Source organism: Mus musculus, chromosome 4 (genome assembly GCF_000001635.26).
Source record: "Mus musculus strain C57BL/6J chromosome 4, GRCm38.p6 C57BL/6J".
Classification (NCBI taxonomy): domain Eukaryota; kingdom Metazoa; phylum Chordata; class Mammalia; order Rodentia; family Muridae; genus Mus; species Mus musculus.
In genome coordinates, this window is record NC_000070.6 from 46,708,847 (window position 1) to 46,728,109 (window position 19,263).

The 19,263-nt window shown below is 50.0% G+C and overlaps 1 protein-coding gene across 1 annotated transcript in view; it reads right to left on the reverse strand.

The window, feature by feature from the left end:
• The window catches only part of Gabbr2 (gamma-aminobutyric acid (GABA) B receptor, 2), a 329,397-nt gene that overhangs the window by 46,529 nt on the left and 263,605 nt on the right, over positions 1 to 19,263 (reverse strand). Inside the window, exons 12-13 of the mRNA NM_001081141.2 lie at positions 15,438 to 15,545; positions 9,940 to 10,062 (exon numbers count right to left, since the gene is read on the reverse strand). Of these exons, the coding sequence (NP_001074610.1) occupies positions 9,940 to 10,062; positions 15,438 to 15,545 (231 nt within the window). The remainder of the gene's footprint in view (positions 1 to 9,939; positions 10,063 to 15,437; positions 15,546 to 19,263) is intronic.

Sequence of the window (19,263 nt, forward strand, 5' to 3'; positions counted from 1 at the left end):
CTCTTTACGTGCCCCATGAGGGATATTAACCCACACCCACTCCTGGGTAGTTCTTTGGAGTATTAAGCCTAAGGTTTAGTACAGTAACTCAAGTGTAAAACCAAGGTTCTGCAGACACAGAGCTGTTACACATTCTCTTATAGATCCACCCTCATAGAGTGCGCATCCTGGCACTCTGATGAAGCTCTGAGTCCTAGTTTTTGTGACTTAACCTGGAATTCACACCTTGCTTCTCTCAAGAGGCTGGAAGCAATACACAATAACCTTCCAAACACAACAGGATATTTAAAAAGTAAAGATCAGACATAGGAGGGCAAGATAATCCTTCAGGAACCCCTGGTAAGATGGTGACTGCCCTTGAACACTGGATTTGGCTCTAACTTGATAGCAGCCAAGGCTAAAAATGTGTACACATGAGCACACACATCCATATACACACAAATAAATATGATGATGATGACAACAACCATGGTGATTTAAAAACTAATGTGACTCTTCCACTAAAACTTCCTGGTCTCAGGAAGGAAGAAGAGACAAGTTGAAGTTCACGGGTGAGCATGGCCCAAGCCTGGCACCTCATTCCTTCAGTCTCTGGTGGGCCCTTATCTCAGGGGCATGGGTCAGCAGTAGAACTAGCATCCTTCCTAGACATGCTGAGTTATCCTTCTGTTGGCAGTGTTGGCCCCAGAAGTGAGCTCTTGACAAAAGGTGAGGCTGGCATTAAGTTAAATTGCAACTCGGCAGAGAGGCTTTTTTTGAGACGCTGGCTTAATGGGTACCAGACAGATGGTTTGAATTTGGACATATGGGGCATGGGGAGAGGGTTCCAGGCGGAGGGAGTGATTTATTCGATAAATATTTACCAAGAGCCTGCTTGGAGCCAGGCCCTAGTGGTGGGTTCTGGGGACACACAGATGGCCTTGGCCTCTGAGGAGGTCACAGACGAGGGGGACAGGTGCACAGACAAATTACCAGTGCTGGGACCAGAATGAGGGCGTGCACAGGGTGAGGTGACTGAGATGGACGGAGGCATCCAAGGCTTCCTATGTGTTCCATGGCTCCTGGGAAAATCCTGCTAAGCCACCTCTCACAGCTCAAGGTGGGACTTTCACATGGGACAACGGCACTCTGGGGCAGGAGGGAGGGTGTGCTGTGTAGAGCGGACAGACGCACATGGGAGAGAAGCAGCTGTTGGCTGGAGTAGCTGATCAAGCTTTATGGGGGGGGGTATAAAATGAGACTGTGAGACTGAAGGCCAGCCCCCAAATTGCTGGAAGCCTCTGGCCTAGTTGACGAATGCAGACTTCAGTCTCTGACAGAGGCTGGCACGGTCAGAGCTTCCCAAGGGTCAGCCTGCCCTGAGATGACTCTGCTAGGCAACCTGAGGCCCATGGACTGCCTGAACTATGGACTGTCTCCTGGGATCCAGGCCTGGCTATTTAGGATGACTATGTTGGACAGAGACCTGCCCTGTGTGACAGACACCTGCCCTGCTTTCCAGGGCGAGTGGCTTCAGCAGCGACTCTCGGCTACCCGGGAAATGTGACCTGAGCCTCAAAAGCCTTGGGCCACTAGGCCAACTGTGAGCAGCCTAAGGAGGCTCTGGCTGGCACTCTCCTTCCTTTGCCATTTTACTGTCTGCTTTACGGTGAGCACTCAGAGGCTGGTCAGCTTTGTGAAGATTCCAGCCGTGCCCAGGAAGCTCCTGCCAGTCTTCTCTACCCCCTGCCTTCACCCAAACAGCTGGAGAGGGAGGTAGAAGATAAGAGTTAAAATTCTTTAAAATTCCATGTGTTTGCCTCTTCCAATACCTGTTTCCATAGAAACACTGCTGGTAGAAGCCAGGAGCAGTTCCCTTATTCCATCCAAATCCCCATTTGACTCTGTGAATACAGAATGGTGAGGCTGAGAAAATGCGGAGGGAACTTTGAAGCGCCCCTGTGTGCCAAACTGCCTGTTACCTCATTATGCCAGAATGGCCAGAAAGCCACAGAAACCTGAGGTAGAGGGAGCTCCTGAGGTACTCAGTGTCTGGGCAGTTTGTGGGGATGGACGGCCTAGCACTTCAGCAAGTGTGTGCTCCCTGCCACCCCCAGCTCCCATAGATGGCCGCAGTATGTGAGATGGCTTTCATTGCAACCTGCCTGGGAAGCAAATGGGGGACATTGCGTGGTGGCCCCTGGGTGCTGCAACAGTGGCCCTCTGTGGCTTGTCTGACCATTTACACTTAGCAACGCTGAGTGCTTCCCCTGTGTCTCTCCATATCGAAACTACTTTGGAATGTCAGATGGATGCATGGACTGTGGCCCAGCACAGAGGGAAGGAAAAATGAAGCCTTTGGCTAGGGCTGCGGCCACTTTCACATTATTCACATACAGGCTGAGCTGAGCTTCATGGTGAATTCATTACAAACTATTTTTCTCAAATGAAAAAGTAATCTCTCTCTCTCTCTCTCTCTCTCTCCCTCTCTCTCTCTCTCTCTTCACTGTCACTTCTTGGTTCTTATCTTACTTGCTCTAAAGGCAGCACTTGGCATGGCTTATCAAAACCTCCTTCTTGAAGCATTTTACCCTTTGGTTTCCAAGAACTTGTGTGATTTTTCCAAAGGCACAGCCTTCCCTCCCTGTATCTGAATCCACTGAACTCACATGACTTTCTTCCCATCCGCCTCAGGCATCTCCAGCCAGGCATCCCTTTCTGTCTCCCACCTACATCCCTGGACCCTGAGCATCACTGTGTTCCTGGACTCTTCCTTGGTCCCACCTCTAGTGCATCCCTGTGCCCTGAGTTGAGGCCTTCACAGGGAACCTCTGATGTCACCTGCTTGTTGACCTCTCTCAGGTCCCTCCTGCACCCCACATCTCTCCCTGAAACCCAGAACTGTATCATCAACAGTCACGCTCATTACTAAAAGTGGCACTTAAAAAATGTTATTTTCCTTTCTGCCAAGAATCCAAATCATATTTTACAAGCGCTTTAAGCATTCTTGGCAGGTTTATCAACACCTCCTGTATATGAGTTGCAGAAACAAGCAATTTTCCCATCCGTGTACAGGCGGAGGAACGGCTGAGACATCATAATCTTTCTACCCGTGTACAGGCTGAGATGTGGCTGAGACCTCACAAGGAGCCTGGATCAGGAGCTTGGGACACCTGCCGGCCTGTGCCTCACGCTTGAGATATCTTCCTTCCTCACATTCTTTTTGGGTGGCACATTTTGACTGTGGTCTGCTTTCTCTCTGAATCCCCACCCCCACCCACAGACACTTCTCTCCCTCCTGCCTCTCTGACCACCACTCTCAGCTCACTTCCCGGGACTCCAAGAAGAGCTTTCTTCTCCATGTTTCCACTCTCTCTGGGGCTCCACCCTTGTCCTCACGACTCCCAGGCTTATTGAGCTGACCTTCCACCTATCCCCTCTACTGGAGAAACGACTGTCATGTGTGTCTAGAACCTTGAATCATAACTTCTAGGTTCCTTTGCCCAGGAGGTTCGCTGGCACTCAGGTATTTCAAACATATGACCAGAAATGAGACCCTTAGTTCCTTCTCAAGCTTTCTTCTCGTTCTACACCCTGACTCAGTGATGTGGCTGCCACCTACCACCCAAGCAGAAATATGGACACGGCCTTGTTGCTGTTCTGTCCCCAGCCGTTGGACTCAATCCATTATCAAGCCTGGCTTCAAACGTTTCCTAGGTCTATGCTCAGTCACACTTCCCACGTCCCTGTTTGCACCAGTTTGGTTTATGTCACCCCCAACTCATGCCTAAATTGCTGCCATTTTGTGCTTCTACTCTCCACCCATTCTCACCCTGCAGCCATGGAAAACGTGACCATGTCACTTTTGAGATAAAATATCATTGATTTTGAATTTTAAACTCATCTGTTTAGCTGTTGGGGTCCCTCAACCTATGTCATCACTTGCCTTCCCTCGTTTCTTCAGAGGCAGCTTCAACTGCAACCAGTTAAGACAGTCCATAGCTTTTCTTTTTAAGTTATAAAGAAAAATACTTCTATTTAATATATTGCAATAGAAATCCTGGCCAGGGGGCTGGTGAGATGGCTCAGCAGTTAAGAGCACCAACTGCTCTTCCAAAGGTCCTGAGTTCAAATCTCAGTAACCACATGGTGGCTCACAACCATCTGTAACAAAAATCTGATGCCCTCTTCTGGAGTGTCTGAAGACAGCTACAGTGTACACACATATAATAAAATAAATAAATAAATCTTAAAAAAAAAAAGAAATCCTGGCCAATGTAATAAGTCAAGAAAAGCAAATCATGGAACATAGATTAGAAGGGGGGAAAGTGTATCACAGACAGCGTTGTTTTCTATGTAGAATGTCCTAGGGAATCAACACAAAAACTCTGTGCTAGTGAGCAGCTCTAGCCACTGCAGATACTTTCATATACAAGTATGTGTGTATGGATGGATACGTGTATATGTATACAGACATATTCCTTATACATTATATATGAGCATACCAGAATAAAATACAGCATCTTTTACGTTGGCAACCAGCATAATGCAGTAGATAGAAATGTACTGGCTCACTTATAACAACTGTATGAAGAACTCTAGGAAACCGATGGGGAAAAATTGAAGACATTCCAAAGTAATGGAGCAGCCATATTTCCTGATCATGGACAGGAAGACAGAAGACCATCAGCTCACGTCAGGGCCTCCCAACTTCATCTATGGATTTAGTGCCGTGTTCAACAAATGCAAACTCAGAGAGCTACTTTGCAGACATCAATAACCTGGCTTTAACTTTTATGTGTCCAGGCACAGGCACCAGGAGCTCTAACGCAACACTGAGAATGTGAGCTTAGGCCTGAATGGAAACCTGCCCACTAATGCTCACAGCCGCGTTAGCTATCATTGCCCATGTCTAGAGGCTACTAAGATGGCTGGCTGAGGTGGGGAGGATGCGGGATCGGTGGCCCAGCTCTGTAGCAGAGGGCTCATCACCCACAAAGAGAAACTGAGCCGTGAACAGACATGGAGGGACCTCAACTACACATTACTCTATGTAAAAGCTGGTGAGGGCGAGCTGCTGACGGGATGCTTCCCGCAGTGTGGCGCTGTGCAGAAGGAATGGAGGGTGGCTAAACGTGAGACTTTGAGCTGTGATCCGTGATTGTGCATGGGACATCGCATACGTGGCAGACCGTGTGGTGTGATCGCTGACTGTGCATGGGACATCATATACGTAGCAGAGTCCACAGTGATGTCCATCACCTGACTATACACCGGGGCTCCAGTGAGGGAGAGTCTTCCTCACACAGGCACAGAAGTCAGGATGTCAGCTAGAGGACCATGTGTGGGGCCAGGAGGGTACAGGAAACACGGTACACTTGTGGGAGTCTTCTGCAAACCTAAAACTGACCTAAGCTACTGATGATGTGATGAAAATTCTAAAGTGATGCACCCAAATTTCTGAAAAGCAGATAAAATATGTCTGAAAAAGACGAGGCATGACGTTGCTGGAACCTTCCATGGACGTGCCTGTCCCAGTGACATCCTTTTACCTCCACCCCAGAGGTAACCACGATCTTGGATTTCAGATAAACAGCCTTCCCTTTCTTTATTTTAAAATGGTGTTGCCACTTTTAGGGATCCTTAAAGTGTATTACACAGCTTCCATCTTTGAACTTGAAGTATATGAAAAAAACACTTTGAGTTTCATCTATGCCTTTGTGCATATGTGCGCATATATGTATGTGTGTACATGCATGTGTGTGTGTGCATGCGTGTGTGTGTGTGTATGTATGTGTGCATATGTGTGTTCATGAGGGTCGCTCTCCATCTTATTTTGTGAAGCAGAGTTTTTCACTGAACCTGCAGGTAACCAATCGACTAGCCAGGTTGGTCAGCAAGCTCCAAGGACTCACATCTCTATCCTACCGGGACTGTACCTTAGTCTACTACACTCGGCTTTTATGTGGGTCCCAGGGATTCGAGTTTAGATCTTCGTGCTTGTAAGGCAGTTTCCCCCTAAGCCATTTCCCTAACCCTGTTGTCTGCCTTTGCCCATCTGCATGTGTCTGGCTGCTGCTTGACTGTTCTGCATGTTGGCAAGGTATGTGGGTGCTCTCAGCTCTAGACTCTCTTAAACATCCACATGAGACATCAACCCTCTGCCCTCCTCCCCAAGGCACAATGTGGGTTTGCTCTATATAATGGTCATCTTGAGATATCTTTATTGGGCTGTGGACCATGTGCATATCAAACTGTTTGCCGAGGCTGGACCAATGTGTCCAGCACCCTGCTGTATACAGCTTCCTGTAGCTCTGTGCTCTCTGGCATCTGGTCAGCCTGAGGGAATCTCTTCCCCGGTGCAGCTGCCTGGGTCCTTCCCACCTCCTCCATTGTCACGTCTCTTCAGCTTCCATCTAAGAAGCTTTACCCAACCCTAGGAGGCCAGCTCTCCTCCCACCCAGTGCTTCCCAGGACCTTGAAGTTCCCAGTGCACTGTTCAAGGGGGAACTGGCACAAAGTTGTCTGTCTGTCTCCCTGCTGCTTGGTGGTCCCTGAAGGCAGGGCCACACCTCAGTCACCGGGCCTTTCTAGAGTCAGCTAGTGGATAGATGTCACAGATAATGATTTGTGTCAGTCTGGAGTGTGCAGGGAGGCCAGAGGCTGGACAGTGGGCATAGAGGCCAAACGCCCAGCCTTCTCTGAGGGGTGCTGCGTGCAGTCTTGAAAGGGAGATGAAGAAGATTTCCGGTCCCTGTGGCAGCCTTTCCATTTGTAAGCAAGGACAGCTGGTCTGAATGCAGACTACCCTGCTCGGAAAACAATCTGTATGCCTCCTTGGCTGTATGTATGGCTTTGGGCAAGTCACTGGACCTTTCTGTGCATACTATAGTTTCTCGTCTGCCAAGCAGAGGAAGTATATGCTCACTTCTGTCACCAAAGACTAAGTGACTTCATATTTATAACACATCAGAAAGGTTCTTGGCATGTGACAGGAGTGACATCAATATTTACTACATAACAAGGCGGGTCGGGCCATTTTTGATAGGACTGTGGGGTATTTTATTTCCTAGGGGCCCTAAGTGTAGTCTCTGGGGAAGATGTGCTCACAGGACATCCCTGTCACTCCCCAGCCTTTGTCCTTTCTCTTTCCTCTGATCAACCTAAAGGGCCAGTGCAGGTTGACTTGTGAGTTTAGCCCGCTCCCAGATAGCCTGCACGTACTCTGGGGTCAAGACTGGTAGTTTTGAATTCTGTGTCCCCATGGAGGGTAACCTTAGGTGCTCAGCTGGGCAGTTGAGGGCTAGCTCAACCTGTCCTAGGAGGCTAGAGTTGGCAGAGCTCTGAATGAGGAAGATGCTGGAAAGGCTGGGGAGGGAGGGCAGCTCAGGTCTGATAGGGCCAGGGCACTTAGCGACACAGCTCTGTAATAAATGAACTTGGTGTTGATGCTCAAGCCATTTATTTGGTAGAGAAGATCCAGAAGCGGGCAGGTAGCAACAGAATGAGGCTTCCGGGTATCCTAGTGGTTTTAGAGAGCCCAGAGCAAACAGAAGGTCATGTGGCTGTGGAGGAAGGGGAAAGGGACAGACTACAAAGACCTCCAATCAACTCCTTTCAGCTCAGAGTTCATTCCTGGTTGACCTGAAAATTTTGCCCCTTCAGTGAGATTTTAGTCACCCTAGAGCCTGGATACATTGTTGTATTACCACAGAGCACTGAACCTGGCAGGGGGTCTGGGAGAAATCTCTGGACAGCTTAGTATCTTTCAGTGGGAAGCTGTAGGGACCCTGCCGGTGGGTTGACACATCAAAGGGCTCTACTACCATGGCAACAGACAACACAGGGCAAGCCCCCTCCCCCTCAAAAAAAAAAAAAAGCAGAAAAAGAGAAATGTCCCAGAAGGAAGTGTGATAAAAGTTCTCAGCAGGTACCAGGGGTGGGGGGCAGGGGCGGGGGCGGGGGCGGGCGTGGGCGCGGGCGCGGGCACGGGCACGGGCAGGGATGGCGTGGCGGGGGAGCAGAATCAACCTGGACTTTGCCTAGGACAAGCTGGATGGCCCTGGACAGAATCTTCTCCCACCCAGATTCAGTTTTCCTCATTTATGTTGGCAGCAATAACCTAGCAGGTCTGGGATGCAGAGGAGCCGGTAACAGCAACCGTGCTCAGGACAGGCAGGAGGGCAGAGAGACCCCGTTAGGCAAACCATCAGCCAACAGGTCAGGTGGCATGAGAAAGATTTTATTTGGATGTTCCCGAGGACACACTTCCATATACAGAGTCTGCTGCTCCAGCTGACTCCAGCCCTGGAGGTTTGTCCTGACCCTGCCTTAGCCCCAGGACCCCTGGACCATCTTCCTCACGACACTTTACACAGGGCAGCCTTCAGGTCTCTGGAACACCCCGGGCCTGGTCTTCAGTGGCCTTCCCTGGGCTCCTCTGTTTTACGTTCTGTGCCCTCTTGCCCTGCTTTCCTGGGTCTGCTGTCTTCCCTGGCCTGAGTATGTGGGATGGGGTGGATATGTTCTGGCTCCTCCCACGTTCACAGACCAGTGATCAAAGCTCTAGGGAACAGAGGGTGGGTGGTGGTACAGCTGTATGCTGTATGCTGGGATACATAGAGACTGCTGGGTTTTTGTTTCCTTACCAGGAGAATGAAGTTAGGCTCAACTCAGACTGTTCTACAGTCTCGGTGAAGATTAGATAACTATAGCACCAGCTATGATCACCGTCATCATTGCTCAGGGACACCTCTTTCTGATCTCTGGGTCCTGAGGGGTGGGTGAGGAAACCCGTAGGGCAGGGACCATGATCTTTTGTTAATGGTGCCTGATGAGTCGCCACCAGATGTGTCTCTGCACACTCGAAGAGTCTGTCTGTCTGTCTGCATGACTTGGTGGCTGTCCCATTGACCCACAGGCACAACTGTTATTGGCTTCTCTGATGCCATTTCTGTCGCTCCTGTGTCTTCTCAGGGTGCATGCAGTACAATGAGTTCTCCAGTCTCTTGCCTAAATGACATTCTAATGATTGCAGGATTCCTCACCGGGCCGAGTAAAGCCTCAGTCTGTCTCCACCCAAGTGTGGCTGGGCATCTTATTTGCTTGAATGACACAAACCTCTGTCCTCAGCTCATAGAGACTCCACTTCAGGTTTAGTTTAAGCATACACATGACATCCTGTGAATAAAGATTCCTCTGATAATGGAGCAAGGGGAGTGGCGACTCTCAGGGTCTTTTGGAGTTTGCTACAGTGAATGACAGTAAATACCACCTGCCAGCCAGCACCTCACAAAGCCAAGCCACTGGTGTGAGGAGAGAGAGCAGACTCCAGGGGATTCAGGCTCCTTAAATTGAGGTACCCCACAAAGGTCAGTGCAAGGATTTGTACAAGACAGTTAAAACATACATGCATGTAGCCCACTTATATATACACACATCCCAAGTTGGCCTTAACCTTGGATGCCCCTGCCTTCTCTGTTGTGTTGAGATTACACACTTGGACCACCATGCCTGGTTTCCAATGTATATGTCGCAGGACTTTTATGTAAGTTTTTTTTTTAAATCTTAACAACAAATACCCAGTATGGAATGTGTGGAAAGAAATCCATTGCTCGTTGCCTTGAATATCATACAGTAAGTACGACCTCTTAGTGCTTCAAAGGTGGGACACAGGCAGTGTAATTTCTCACTCGGATGAGCAGGTACATCGGTGCTTCCCCAATTATGACAGTACACTCCTTCAAGGAGTCCAACCTCCTCCCTTAATCTGGTATTTATTAATATGATATTAAGTTGTTTCATGGTACCTTCTATTTGCCCTTCCTGAAATAATCTATGTCTCAAATGGAAGGAGGTGGTGTGGTGCAGAACCGGCCACCATGGTGTGGGGATGTCCATCCATGTGGTGCCACCTGCCCCGTCCCCTTAACCCCACCCCCACCTGCCTCAGCCTCTCACCTCCATGCTGTACCGCTCCACTGTCCTCCGCAGGGGGTCCACAGCCTGCCAGCAGATCAGGATGCACAGATCGATCAGCAGCATGCCCCCCACAATCACGAGCAGCTTCTGGTCTTTGATGATCTGCGGAGGGAAAGAGCAAAGGGGGGCAGACATGAGAGAGCTGCTCAGACAGGGTGAGCCCTGCTCATTTCTTTGCTTGGCTCCCCCCAGCACAGTCCAAGCAGCACCTAAAGACACGCTTGCAACTTGTTGAAATCTGGCCACGTTTAGTCTCTGCTCAATGGTGGTTTTCACCTTCCAGGTTTTCAGTGTGAAACATCCGTCTTTACTGTCTGATGGCCCCCTCCCCCTTCTCCCTTTTCCTCTTTCTCCCCCACCCCCACCCCTGTTCTCCCTTCCTTCTCCTCCTCCAGGCATTCTCTCTTGTATCCTAAGCTGGCGTCCACCTCCCTAAGCTTCCAGGAGTGAGATTGAACCTCTGATCCTCCTGCCTCCACCCCATGTTATATCTGCTAACAGGGAGGGGCCTGGGGACAAACTTTGGCAGTGACCAGCTTCTCCTGGATTTCTCAGACTGCAGTTGATTTCCTCCACCCCCAGCCACCATGTAAATAAAAGCTAACGTGGTGAAGTCCACCTGGCAAAGACCGATGGGAAAATAAACAAAGCTGAGACACAAGCTGGAGAAACATCATCGGCAGCCCTGAATTCTAAAGGGTAAGGCCATTTGTAAAGGAGGAGATAGTAACTCAGGAGGCGTCAATACAAACAAACAAACCAACAGCACATGCTACCGACCAAATCCACAAGAACAGCCTCTCCTGGGGGGTGGAAAACTAGGCGCCCCACCCCCAATGTAGAGCTTTTGAGACGCTCTGGTGACTACTGAGGCTTTGTGGGAGCATTAACCCTTGCCCTGTGGGAAGCCTGGTGTTCAGGACAGGTAAGAATGGGGCCTTTGCTCTCCATGCTGGAAGTAGGGGTGCATACATGCGGGGCATTTGCCTTCCAGGGTGCTCCTGACTTTCCTACTAGTGTGAGCCCAACCCGATTCCCAGGACTCCATGCCTCTGGTATGCCTTGTGTGAGCTCAGTTGACTTTAGAAGACCAAAGACCCCTCTGATCTGTGCAGCAGGGCAAGCCTTTCCCTAAAAAGTTCAGGGAACAAGTTGGGGAATGACAGTGGACAGTGGGTCCTGAGTGGATCCTGGCTCTCTTTTTTGCTGATTCTGTAGTGACAGAGCGGGAGGAAGGGGGCTCATGTTTCATTCTCTGAGGGTGGCCTAACAGAATGAACAAAGACCTCCTTCTAACCTGAGGTGTTGCCAAATGCTCAACTTAGCTTCAGTTTCCTCCTTGATAAAGGGCGTCCATGGATCCCCAGGTGACACAGTTGGTATTAGAATCCAATGAGATGAAGTTTGGAAAGCTGCCAGTGAGGGGTCAATCAATGGAACCTGGCAACCATCACTCAGGGTTTGAGCTTGGTGATGGTGTTTGTGTGTAGGACAGTGGTGCCTAGGGGTAAAGTGTGATATTACAGCTCAGTTCTATTGACAGCTCTACCAATCCATGGTGGGAAGATAACTGAGAATACAAGAGGACATTTATAATTCCTTCTTGGAAATATGTATTGAGTGCTAACATGTAGTCAGTCTCTGTCTTAGGCACAGGGATTGCAGGAGTGAACACAGAATCCCACCCTGGGGGAGCACTCATTAGAGTGGGGAGGACTAATAGTGAGAGACTGAGCAGATGTCACAAATGAAAAGTTTGCCAAAGAAAAGTGACTTAAAACAATCTAGAGGGGCTGGAGAGATGGCTCAGTGGTTAAGAGCACTGACTGCTCTTCCAGAGGTCCTGAGTTCAATTCCTAGCAACCACATGGTGGCTCACAACCATCTGTAATGGGATCTGATGCCCTCTTCTGGTGTGTCTGAAGACAGCTACAGTGGACTCATATACAATCAATCAATCAATCAATCAACCAACCAATCAATCAATCAATCTTTTTAAAATCCCAAGAAAGGAAAAAGGGGTGGAGACGGAAATATACCATCCTGGCTACATGGCGAGCCCCTAGAACACCTCTCAGTGCTCACCGACCTGGCTTCTCTCTTCTTTCCTCTTTACATTTCTCTTAGAAGCTGCCCCAACGCTCTGGCTTCTGTCAGCACACATGATTTCATCACCTGCTGCTGCCTTGTCTGACCTAGTGGCTCACAGTGCCACATTCTTTCTGAATGGCATCAGGGGACCAGCCATGACCAAGTCTGAGGTCCTCGAATCATGTGTAAATCTGACACGGACCTTGGCTATGTCCCCTGTCCCTCTGAGCTGCTTCCCTCATCTATGACATGAGGCAGTAAGCATACAATTCATGATAGATGCGCAAAGCCTGGCTCACACTAACTGCTCGGCAGAGGCAGACGGCTCTCTTCTCCTGAAATGCCGCTTCTCACTGCAGTCCTGTGCAGGAGCTAGAAAACCCTGCGGTCTGCTTACCACTTGCTTCCGAGGGTAAATGTTTTACGGAATTTAATCACACCTACCCATGTGTACATCTGTTCCCGGCTGATTTCATTTATCAAGCAGAGAAGAGTCCCTGCAAACCAGATAGCAGAGCCCACAACATCGAAGCCTGTACCAACTGGTTCTTTACAAAAGAAACTTGGTTGACCGCTGGTTTAACAAAACAAAACAAACAGAAAACACTTCAAATTTAAATTTTTTGAGACAAAGTCTTGTTCTGTAGCTCAGAGTGGTCTTGAACTTGAGATTCTACAACCTCAGCCACTCCGAAGCTGGCATGTATGTGCCACCACAGCAGCCTTGACTTTAGAGTTTTGAGTGGTCCTGACTGATCTAGTCGGGTAGACTCTCTGCTCCAGGAAGAACTGTATGGAGGGCCCTGGGTTCCCTTACACCGTGTTTCTACCGTGCTGTCTCTCACAGCTGAGTTGTCCAGGCAGCTGCTTGAAGCCCTCGCTGGCAGCATCTCGGGTGAGCCAGATGATCGTCTGCAGAATGACCTGAGATGCTTTGTTGCTTGTGTTATTTTGTTGGGACAGAGCTAAGACCTCTTCATCCTCGGAAAACATCTGCCTCAGAGCAGAGGGCCCCTTCCCTGAGTGACTGCTCTTTCCCTCCACACTTCATTTTGCTTAGTGAGAGGCAGAAGGAAGGGCTGTAATAAGTTTCGCAATTTAAGACTTTACGATTGGTCTTTAGAAAAATAGTAACATGCTATAAAAACCCCAGATTTGGAACATGATGTCATCGTGTGTCGATGCTCTTTTTAATAGGCTTCCTTCCTTCCTGTAACGATAGGGTCATGTGAGGTGAAACCTGTATGTATGTTTGGGGAGGGTCCACCACCCTGGATGGGGGGGGGAGCAGGGGAGCTCAGAGAGAAAGGTAGGTACTGGAAGACTGTAATAAAAAAGGCACAGGATTGGATTTTTATGTTTATGAAATTCTAGTGTACGTGTTGTTAGAAGAAAATTAAGGCATCTTCAAAACAGAATCCAGACTCAACAGAAGCCTAATAAAATGATCCAATTATACAAAACACACTGCATGATTCAATTTATGCGAGATTGCCCGGTGTCATACTCAGGGAGAGGCATAGTATAAGGTGGTCCCTGGTGACAGAAAGGAACGGGGTGGTGAATGGGTGTGGGGTCTTGGCTTGCGTTTGGAGGTGGATGGTAATGAAGGCCAAACAAGGAAACAAACCAAGGTGGTGTGCATGCCTCTAGGGACAGGAACCCGGCCCTCGTTCTGTTGTGGAAAGGGTTAAGGATGACAGAGAGAGCACTGTGGTGTGACATCCCTAGAGGGGTTGCTCTGGGTTTGCTGCTGACTCCTGGAGCAGGCAGAGGAGGGTAAGGTAGAGAGGAGAGACACTCCTCCCAGTGGTGGATCAAGCCTGGGTAGGGAGCCAGATCACATGGAAGGGCGGGCAGCATTGGCTTCAATGAGGGTTTTTTTTTCTTTCCCCCCACAGGTTGGGCTTTTACATGAGCAAGGTCTATTTTGTTGAATTAGCTTGTTTGATTTTTTTGGGGGTGGGGTGGGGGTGGGGGTGGGGGGGGACAAGGTCTTACTCTTTAGCCTAGGTTGCTCTTGAACTCAATGTTTAGCCCAGCCTGGCTTTACAGTCACACGGCAGTCATCCTGCCTCAGCACCCAAGGGTCAGGATGCTGGACACACTCTGATGTCAGGATGACAGGCAGGAGCCAACACACTCTGATGTCAGGATGACAGGCAGGAGCCGACACACTCTGATGTCAGGATGACGACAGGCAGGAACCGACACACTCTGAGCTATACTGGCTTTTGAAATTGTGACGATATTCAGGGAGTTTATCACTTTTCAAGTGGACAGGTTAGCCTTGCTAACCTGATGATTGGCGCCCCTTACGTCATCGGTCTCCTCCCCGTGGGGAAAACCTATCCTCACTCCTGTCCAGGAAGCTCATCTCTTTCCTGTCTGTGACACCCTCGATGTCACTCTCCCCACTGTTTTTTCCAGAGTTGTCCTCCAGGTCTCCGAGGACACAATTACTGCGTGCTCCTCCTTCATCGAACTCCGTCCTCCCAAGAGCCCCATGTTTCAGCTACCGTTCCTGACATCATCACTATTTTCTAAAAAGGAGAATAGGGATAGGGGCTCTGAGGATGATGGGTGCCATAGGTCCCAGGCAGGAGAGGGAATGGCAACTTAGGAGACAACGTCTATTTTATTCTGCCTGGCAGCAAGCCCGATGCAGAACTGCAACAGGACCTTAGGGGACAGAATGGAACCACCTCTATGACCAGATGCTCAGACTCATGCATGGTCAACATCATGGTTACCCACAACGTGGACAAACTCTCTCTGCCTGCCTGGAGGCAGAGCCTCTGCCCTCTAATGCACTCTTTGAAAGCCCCTTCATTAAGTTGGGTCTCATCCCTGCTGCTCTCCCCTCTTTCAGAGGGGTCCCCGTTATCCCTAAGTTGCAGTTTTGATTTCCTAATGTCACTTTGACTTCCCCTCCAGCCTCTTCTTGTTCCCTAATTATGTGGACCCCAAATCCTGGCCGTGTCAAGCCTTTCAGCTTATAGATTGCCCTCTTCCTCCTGCCACATTTGGGTTCAGCACGTGCTCCACCTGAGATAGGTACACAGTCCCTGCCCTTTTTGCCTGATAACTCCCACTTATTCCCAGGTCCTAGCATAGGTGGCACTTACGGGAAGCCCCCCCCCCCGCCTCCAAGCCTCTTGTGCCCCAGAACACCCTACATGTTCTTAGACAGCTCTGTCTCTATGGGCTGTAAAGGTTTTGTGCCCTGGTTCCTTGGGAAGCTGAGTCACAGGAGGTGGGAACTGGGTTTTCCTTGAATCTCCACCAGGTTGCTCAGTACCCTAGCACATAGTAGGTGCACAATGCCTGTTATATGCAAGAGAAGCCGAGCGAACATAGCAACCCAAAGCCGGGGCTTTAATTACCTTCTTCTTCATTTTCACATTTTTGAAGATGGCATGGACCCTCCAGGTCTTTGCAAACATGGCTCCAAAGGCGGTTGTGTAGCCCACGGTGAGAATCCAGGTCCGGACCTAGAAGCCGGGACAACACAGGGGAGTTAACATCTCCCAAGCGACTGACCACCTGGCAAGTGGAACCTGGGTGCTGGGGACAGACACTCTGCTGTGTGTTTTTGGGACTCAGATTCTGATCCTATGGACAGCTAGTGCCACTTGTCACTCATGGGTCCTGGGCACTAGGTCTAGAGGACAATAAGCTTCAAATTGTGCCTCCATCAGGTTCCCGGCTCAAAGCAGGCTGCCCACTCAGCAAGACACAGACATCTCTGTACGGTTGAGTGGTCTCTAGGAAGGTGGGAGACAGACAGACACCCTCCCTCCTGGTCCCTCTCATTACATTCTCTTCCCTTCCCTTGTGTGGTGCTAGCCTCATGCTTTGACTGACTTTGGGGCCCTCCTTAGGTCCTGCCCTACTCCCTGCTCCCCATGGCTGAGGTGTACCTTGGTTTCAGCCCTGGCTGCTGACTGGTAGGAACAGCCAGTCTAAAGGAGCCCTGGCTCCCTGGAGGTTGAGACAAGATGGCCACCATTGGATAGCTACCCTGGGCCTCCAGGATGCCCGCTTTCTGCCAGGACTATAATGATAGTGAGATACTCCCTTCATTGGCTGGCTCGGATGCCTCCAATATGGGAGACTCGGCCTCCGAGTACAACTCCTATGACCCCAACCTAAGTGATATGTTGTGCCTGCCCCCACCCTTCCGGCACTGTGGCTCACAGGTGTCCTGGTCTACTCTGTTTGTGAAGATAGAAACTAGCTGAGAAAGTGTCATGGCCAACCCCTATTCCTGGGACGGCAGCAGCAGGCTGGCCATTGTTGAGAGACACACATGACACGTGAAAGGTGACACAGCACAGGTGACAATGCAGCTTTCTGTTTTCTTCCATATACTCAAAGATCAGGTGGGCAATGAATGACAGTGGATTTTTTTTGGGGGGGGGAGGGGATGACCACACTGTCACTTACATTATGGTGTGTATATGTAGTACCCATGTTATAATCCAAGGATGCTAAGAAAAGTAGAGAACGCAGAGGGAGGCAGAGCTGATCCCTGGCGACTGAGCACCCACTCTCCTCTGTCACAGTCCCTGGGACCTCACACCGTAATCACTCAGCCAGACACTAGTTGGCTCATCTGTCTGTTCACTCAGCACGGACCAGGAGACCAGAGACAGTGTGGGCCATGCAAACCACCACCACTAACCAGGACAACTCAGGAGGGAGCTGTTGAAAGAGGAAATCCCTTTATGAGGAAACTGAGGCCCACAGTGCTTGCATATTCCCCTGCCACCCATTGACAACCCAGAACTCCAGTTCAGTGGCCTAAGCCTGAGTGGCCTTCTCTTCCCAACAGCACCTGTCTCCTCTCCAGAGAGTCTGCTTAACTCAAAGCAGCTTCATCTACACTTGGGAGCTGGCCCACCAGCCAGTGCACACTCTGCTGGGGGTCTGTGTAACTTTCTGGATTTGCACTGTCCCCACAGACTCCAGTGTTGGGTGCTGTGTCCCCAGGTGCTGGTGCTGTTTGGGGAGGTTGTGGGCACCTTAGGAGGTAGGGGCTTGATGGGTCCCAAGCGGCCAGCCTTTGAAGGTTAGACCTGGTCCCAGATTCTCTGTCTCTGCTTCCCGCACACCACATGGGTGAGCTGCTCTGTTGGGCCACACACTCATTACTGTGATGGACGGAAGCTCCAGGGACTGTTGGCCCAAAGACATTTCCCATCCCTCCAGCTACTTCACTCGCCACAGAGATAAAAGTGTAACTCACTGTGGTGGTTCACCTCAATTGTCAACTTGATGGGAGTTAGTCACCATGGGAACAAACCTAGGCTTGTCTAAGAAGCTTTCTGATGAGGTCTGTACCCTCAAACTGTGAGCCGAAATAAACCGTCTCTTCCTTACGTCTCTTCTGTCAGGTAATTGCCATGGCACAGAGAACCTTCACAGCCTCTATACACTTTAAAGAGAAAAATATGTCCACCAGGAGACCAGCTCCTGGGGTTTTCCATCACGCACTATTAGAAAGTGACTTTCAGCTGTAAACATACAGGGGCACTTTTACAAAGGATGGGAAAGATGAAATAGTGCCGTTCTTTTTGCCTCGTTCCATGGTCCTGTTCAGAGGCCACATGTTACAGCCCCGTGCCCGGCTTATTCACAGTCCCTTGACCCACACTCTCTTTACAGCCATCATTACCAGGCTGCTTGTCTCTTTTGAGAGAGCCAATTTCATTAAGATTCAATAACATAAATTAAGTGAGTTAAAACTCGATGAGAGAAATTTAATCTGGCGTCTGGAAGCTGGAATGTGTTGCGGTGAACTAACTGAAAGCAGAGCAGGCTACGGGCGCCTGGGCAGAGTGCTTCACAGAGGTTCCCTCTCTGGAGAGGCTGGCCCTGGCTGGTGTCTGTGAACTGGGACTTGGGGAAGGTTCCTGCCTTTCGCTTCCTGATGTAGGGTCTCATTGGGCCTAAGCAATTTGTGCGAAAAGTGGGATTTGTGCTATATACATGATCCCAGGCAGCTGTGTTCTGTCTAGAACGTGGATGTGCTGCAGGCCTAACATTTCTGTGGCTCGGCCTTGGGTGTCCCGTGGGCTCTCCTGGTGTGTCTCAGGCACTAGTTGTCCTATGTCCCTGGGAAAGGCTTTGGGTGCTCACACCAGCTCTTCCCTGGATGTCCCTACATGCACCTATACCTTGGCTAGTGTTGTAATCGATCAGAACCACAAATATGACTGGATGTCCGGGCCTGGGAATCCCAGAGAGTCATTGAAGCTGAGGCTGTCACCGCTGGATGTCATGGCCTGACCAGCAGCAGAATGCAGCAGTGAGAAAGGACAGTAGAGCCCCAGCCAAGTCTCCACAGGCTGGTTCACTCTGGGTCATCCCTCCCTGAGTGACTCTGCCAGAGGGGAGGCCCATTTCTTTGCTCTGCCAGATTCTGTGAGACGGAAGCTGCCAGGCTGGCGCCTCCTCTGCCCACCTGAGGCTGTCGCTGGGTGACAGCTTGACTCCCAGACTGTCTTCCTCTGGGCTCTAAAGCTGCACGTGCCGCTTTCATAGGAAGCCTCGGTGACGAACAGATGCCCTATAAACTCCTCAGTTCCACAGCTAGGCCGAGTCCACGGCTCTTCTCTAAGCTACCCTTTCCTCAGACGCAGGAGTCTCACTGCCTGTCACTCAAGTTAGAGACCTGAGAACTACACCAACCCCTTCCTGCCCTCACTCTCCCGTTTTATCTTCAGACATGACCCACACGGCGACAGTCCGCAGCTACCTCAGACAAAAACCCTGTAGGACAAAACAGGCAAGCAAGCCAAGCCCACTTCTGGCCTTCAAACAAAACTATTTCACTGATTTCTATCAGACTTGAATTTGTTAGAAGGCCAAGTGGGGGTTTCTTGGGTAACCTCTGCCTTTTTAGAGTTAGAAAACCCCAGCATTTCTGATAGGGCCACAAGAAGGCTCCCCTGCCCCACCTTTGTCCAGCTGCTTCCCATGATGAGTAATAGTCCCCTGTAATCAGGGACGGAAGTCAAAATCACCCGCAGGACTCAACCCTGCATATTGGGACAGGGCTCTGAGGGAGGGAACACATGTGAGAACACCTCACTCTGAGGCTCTACTCTTCTGTAGCTGATGTTGGGGGGATGAGGTTTCGGGGCTTCTATGACCCTGGTCTCTAAGAGGCTCCACGACAGCACAGCCCCAGAGACTGTATGGGCT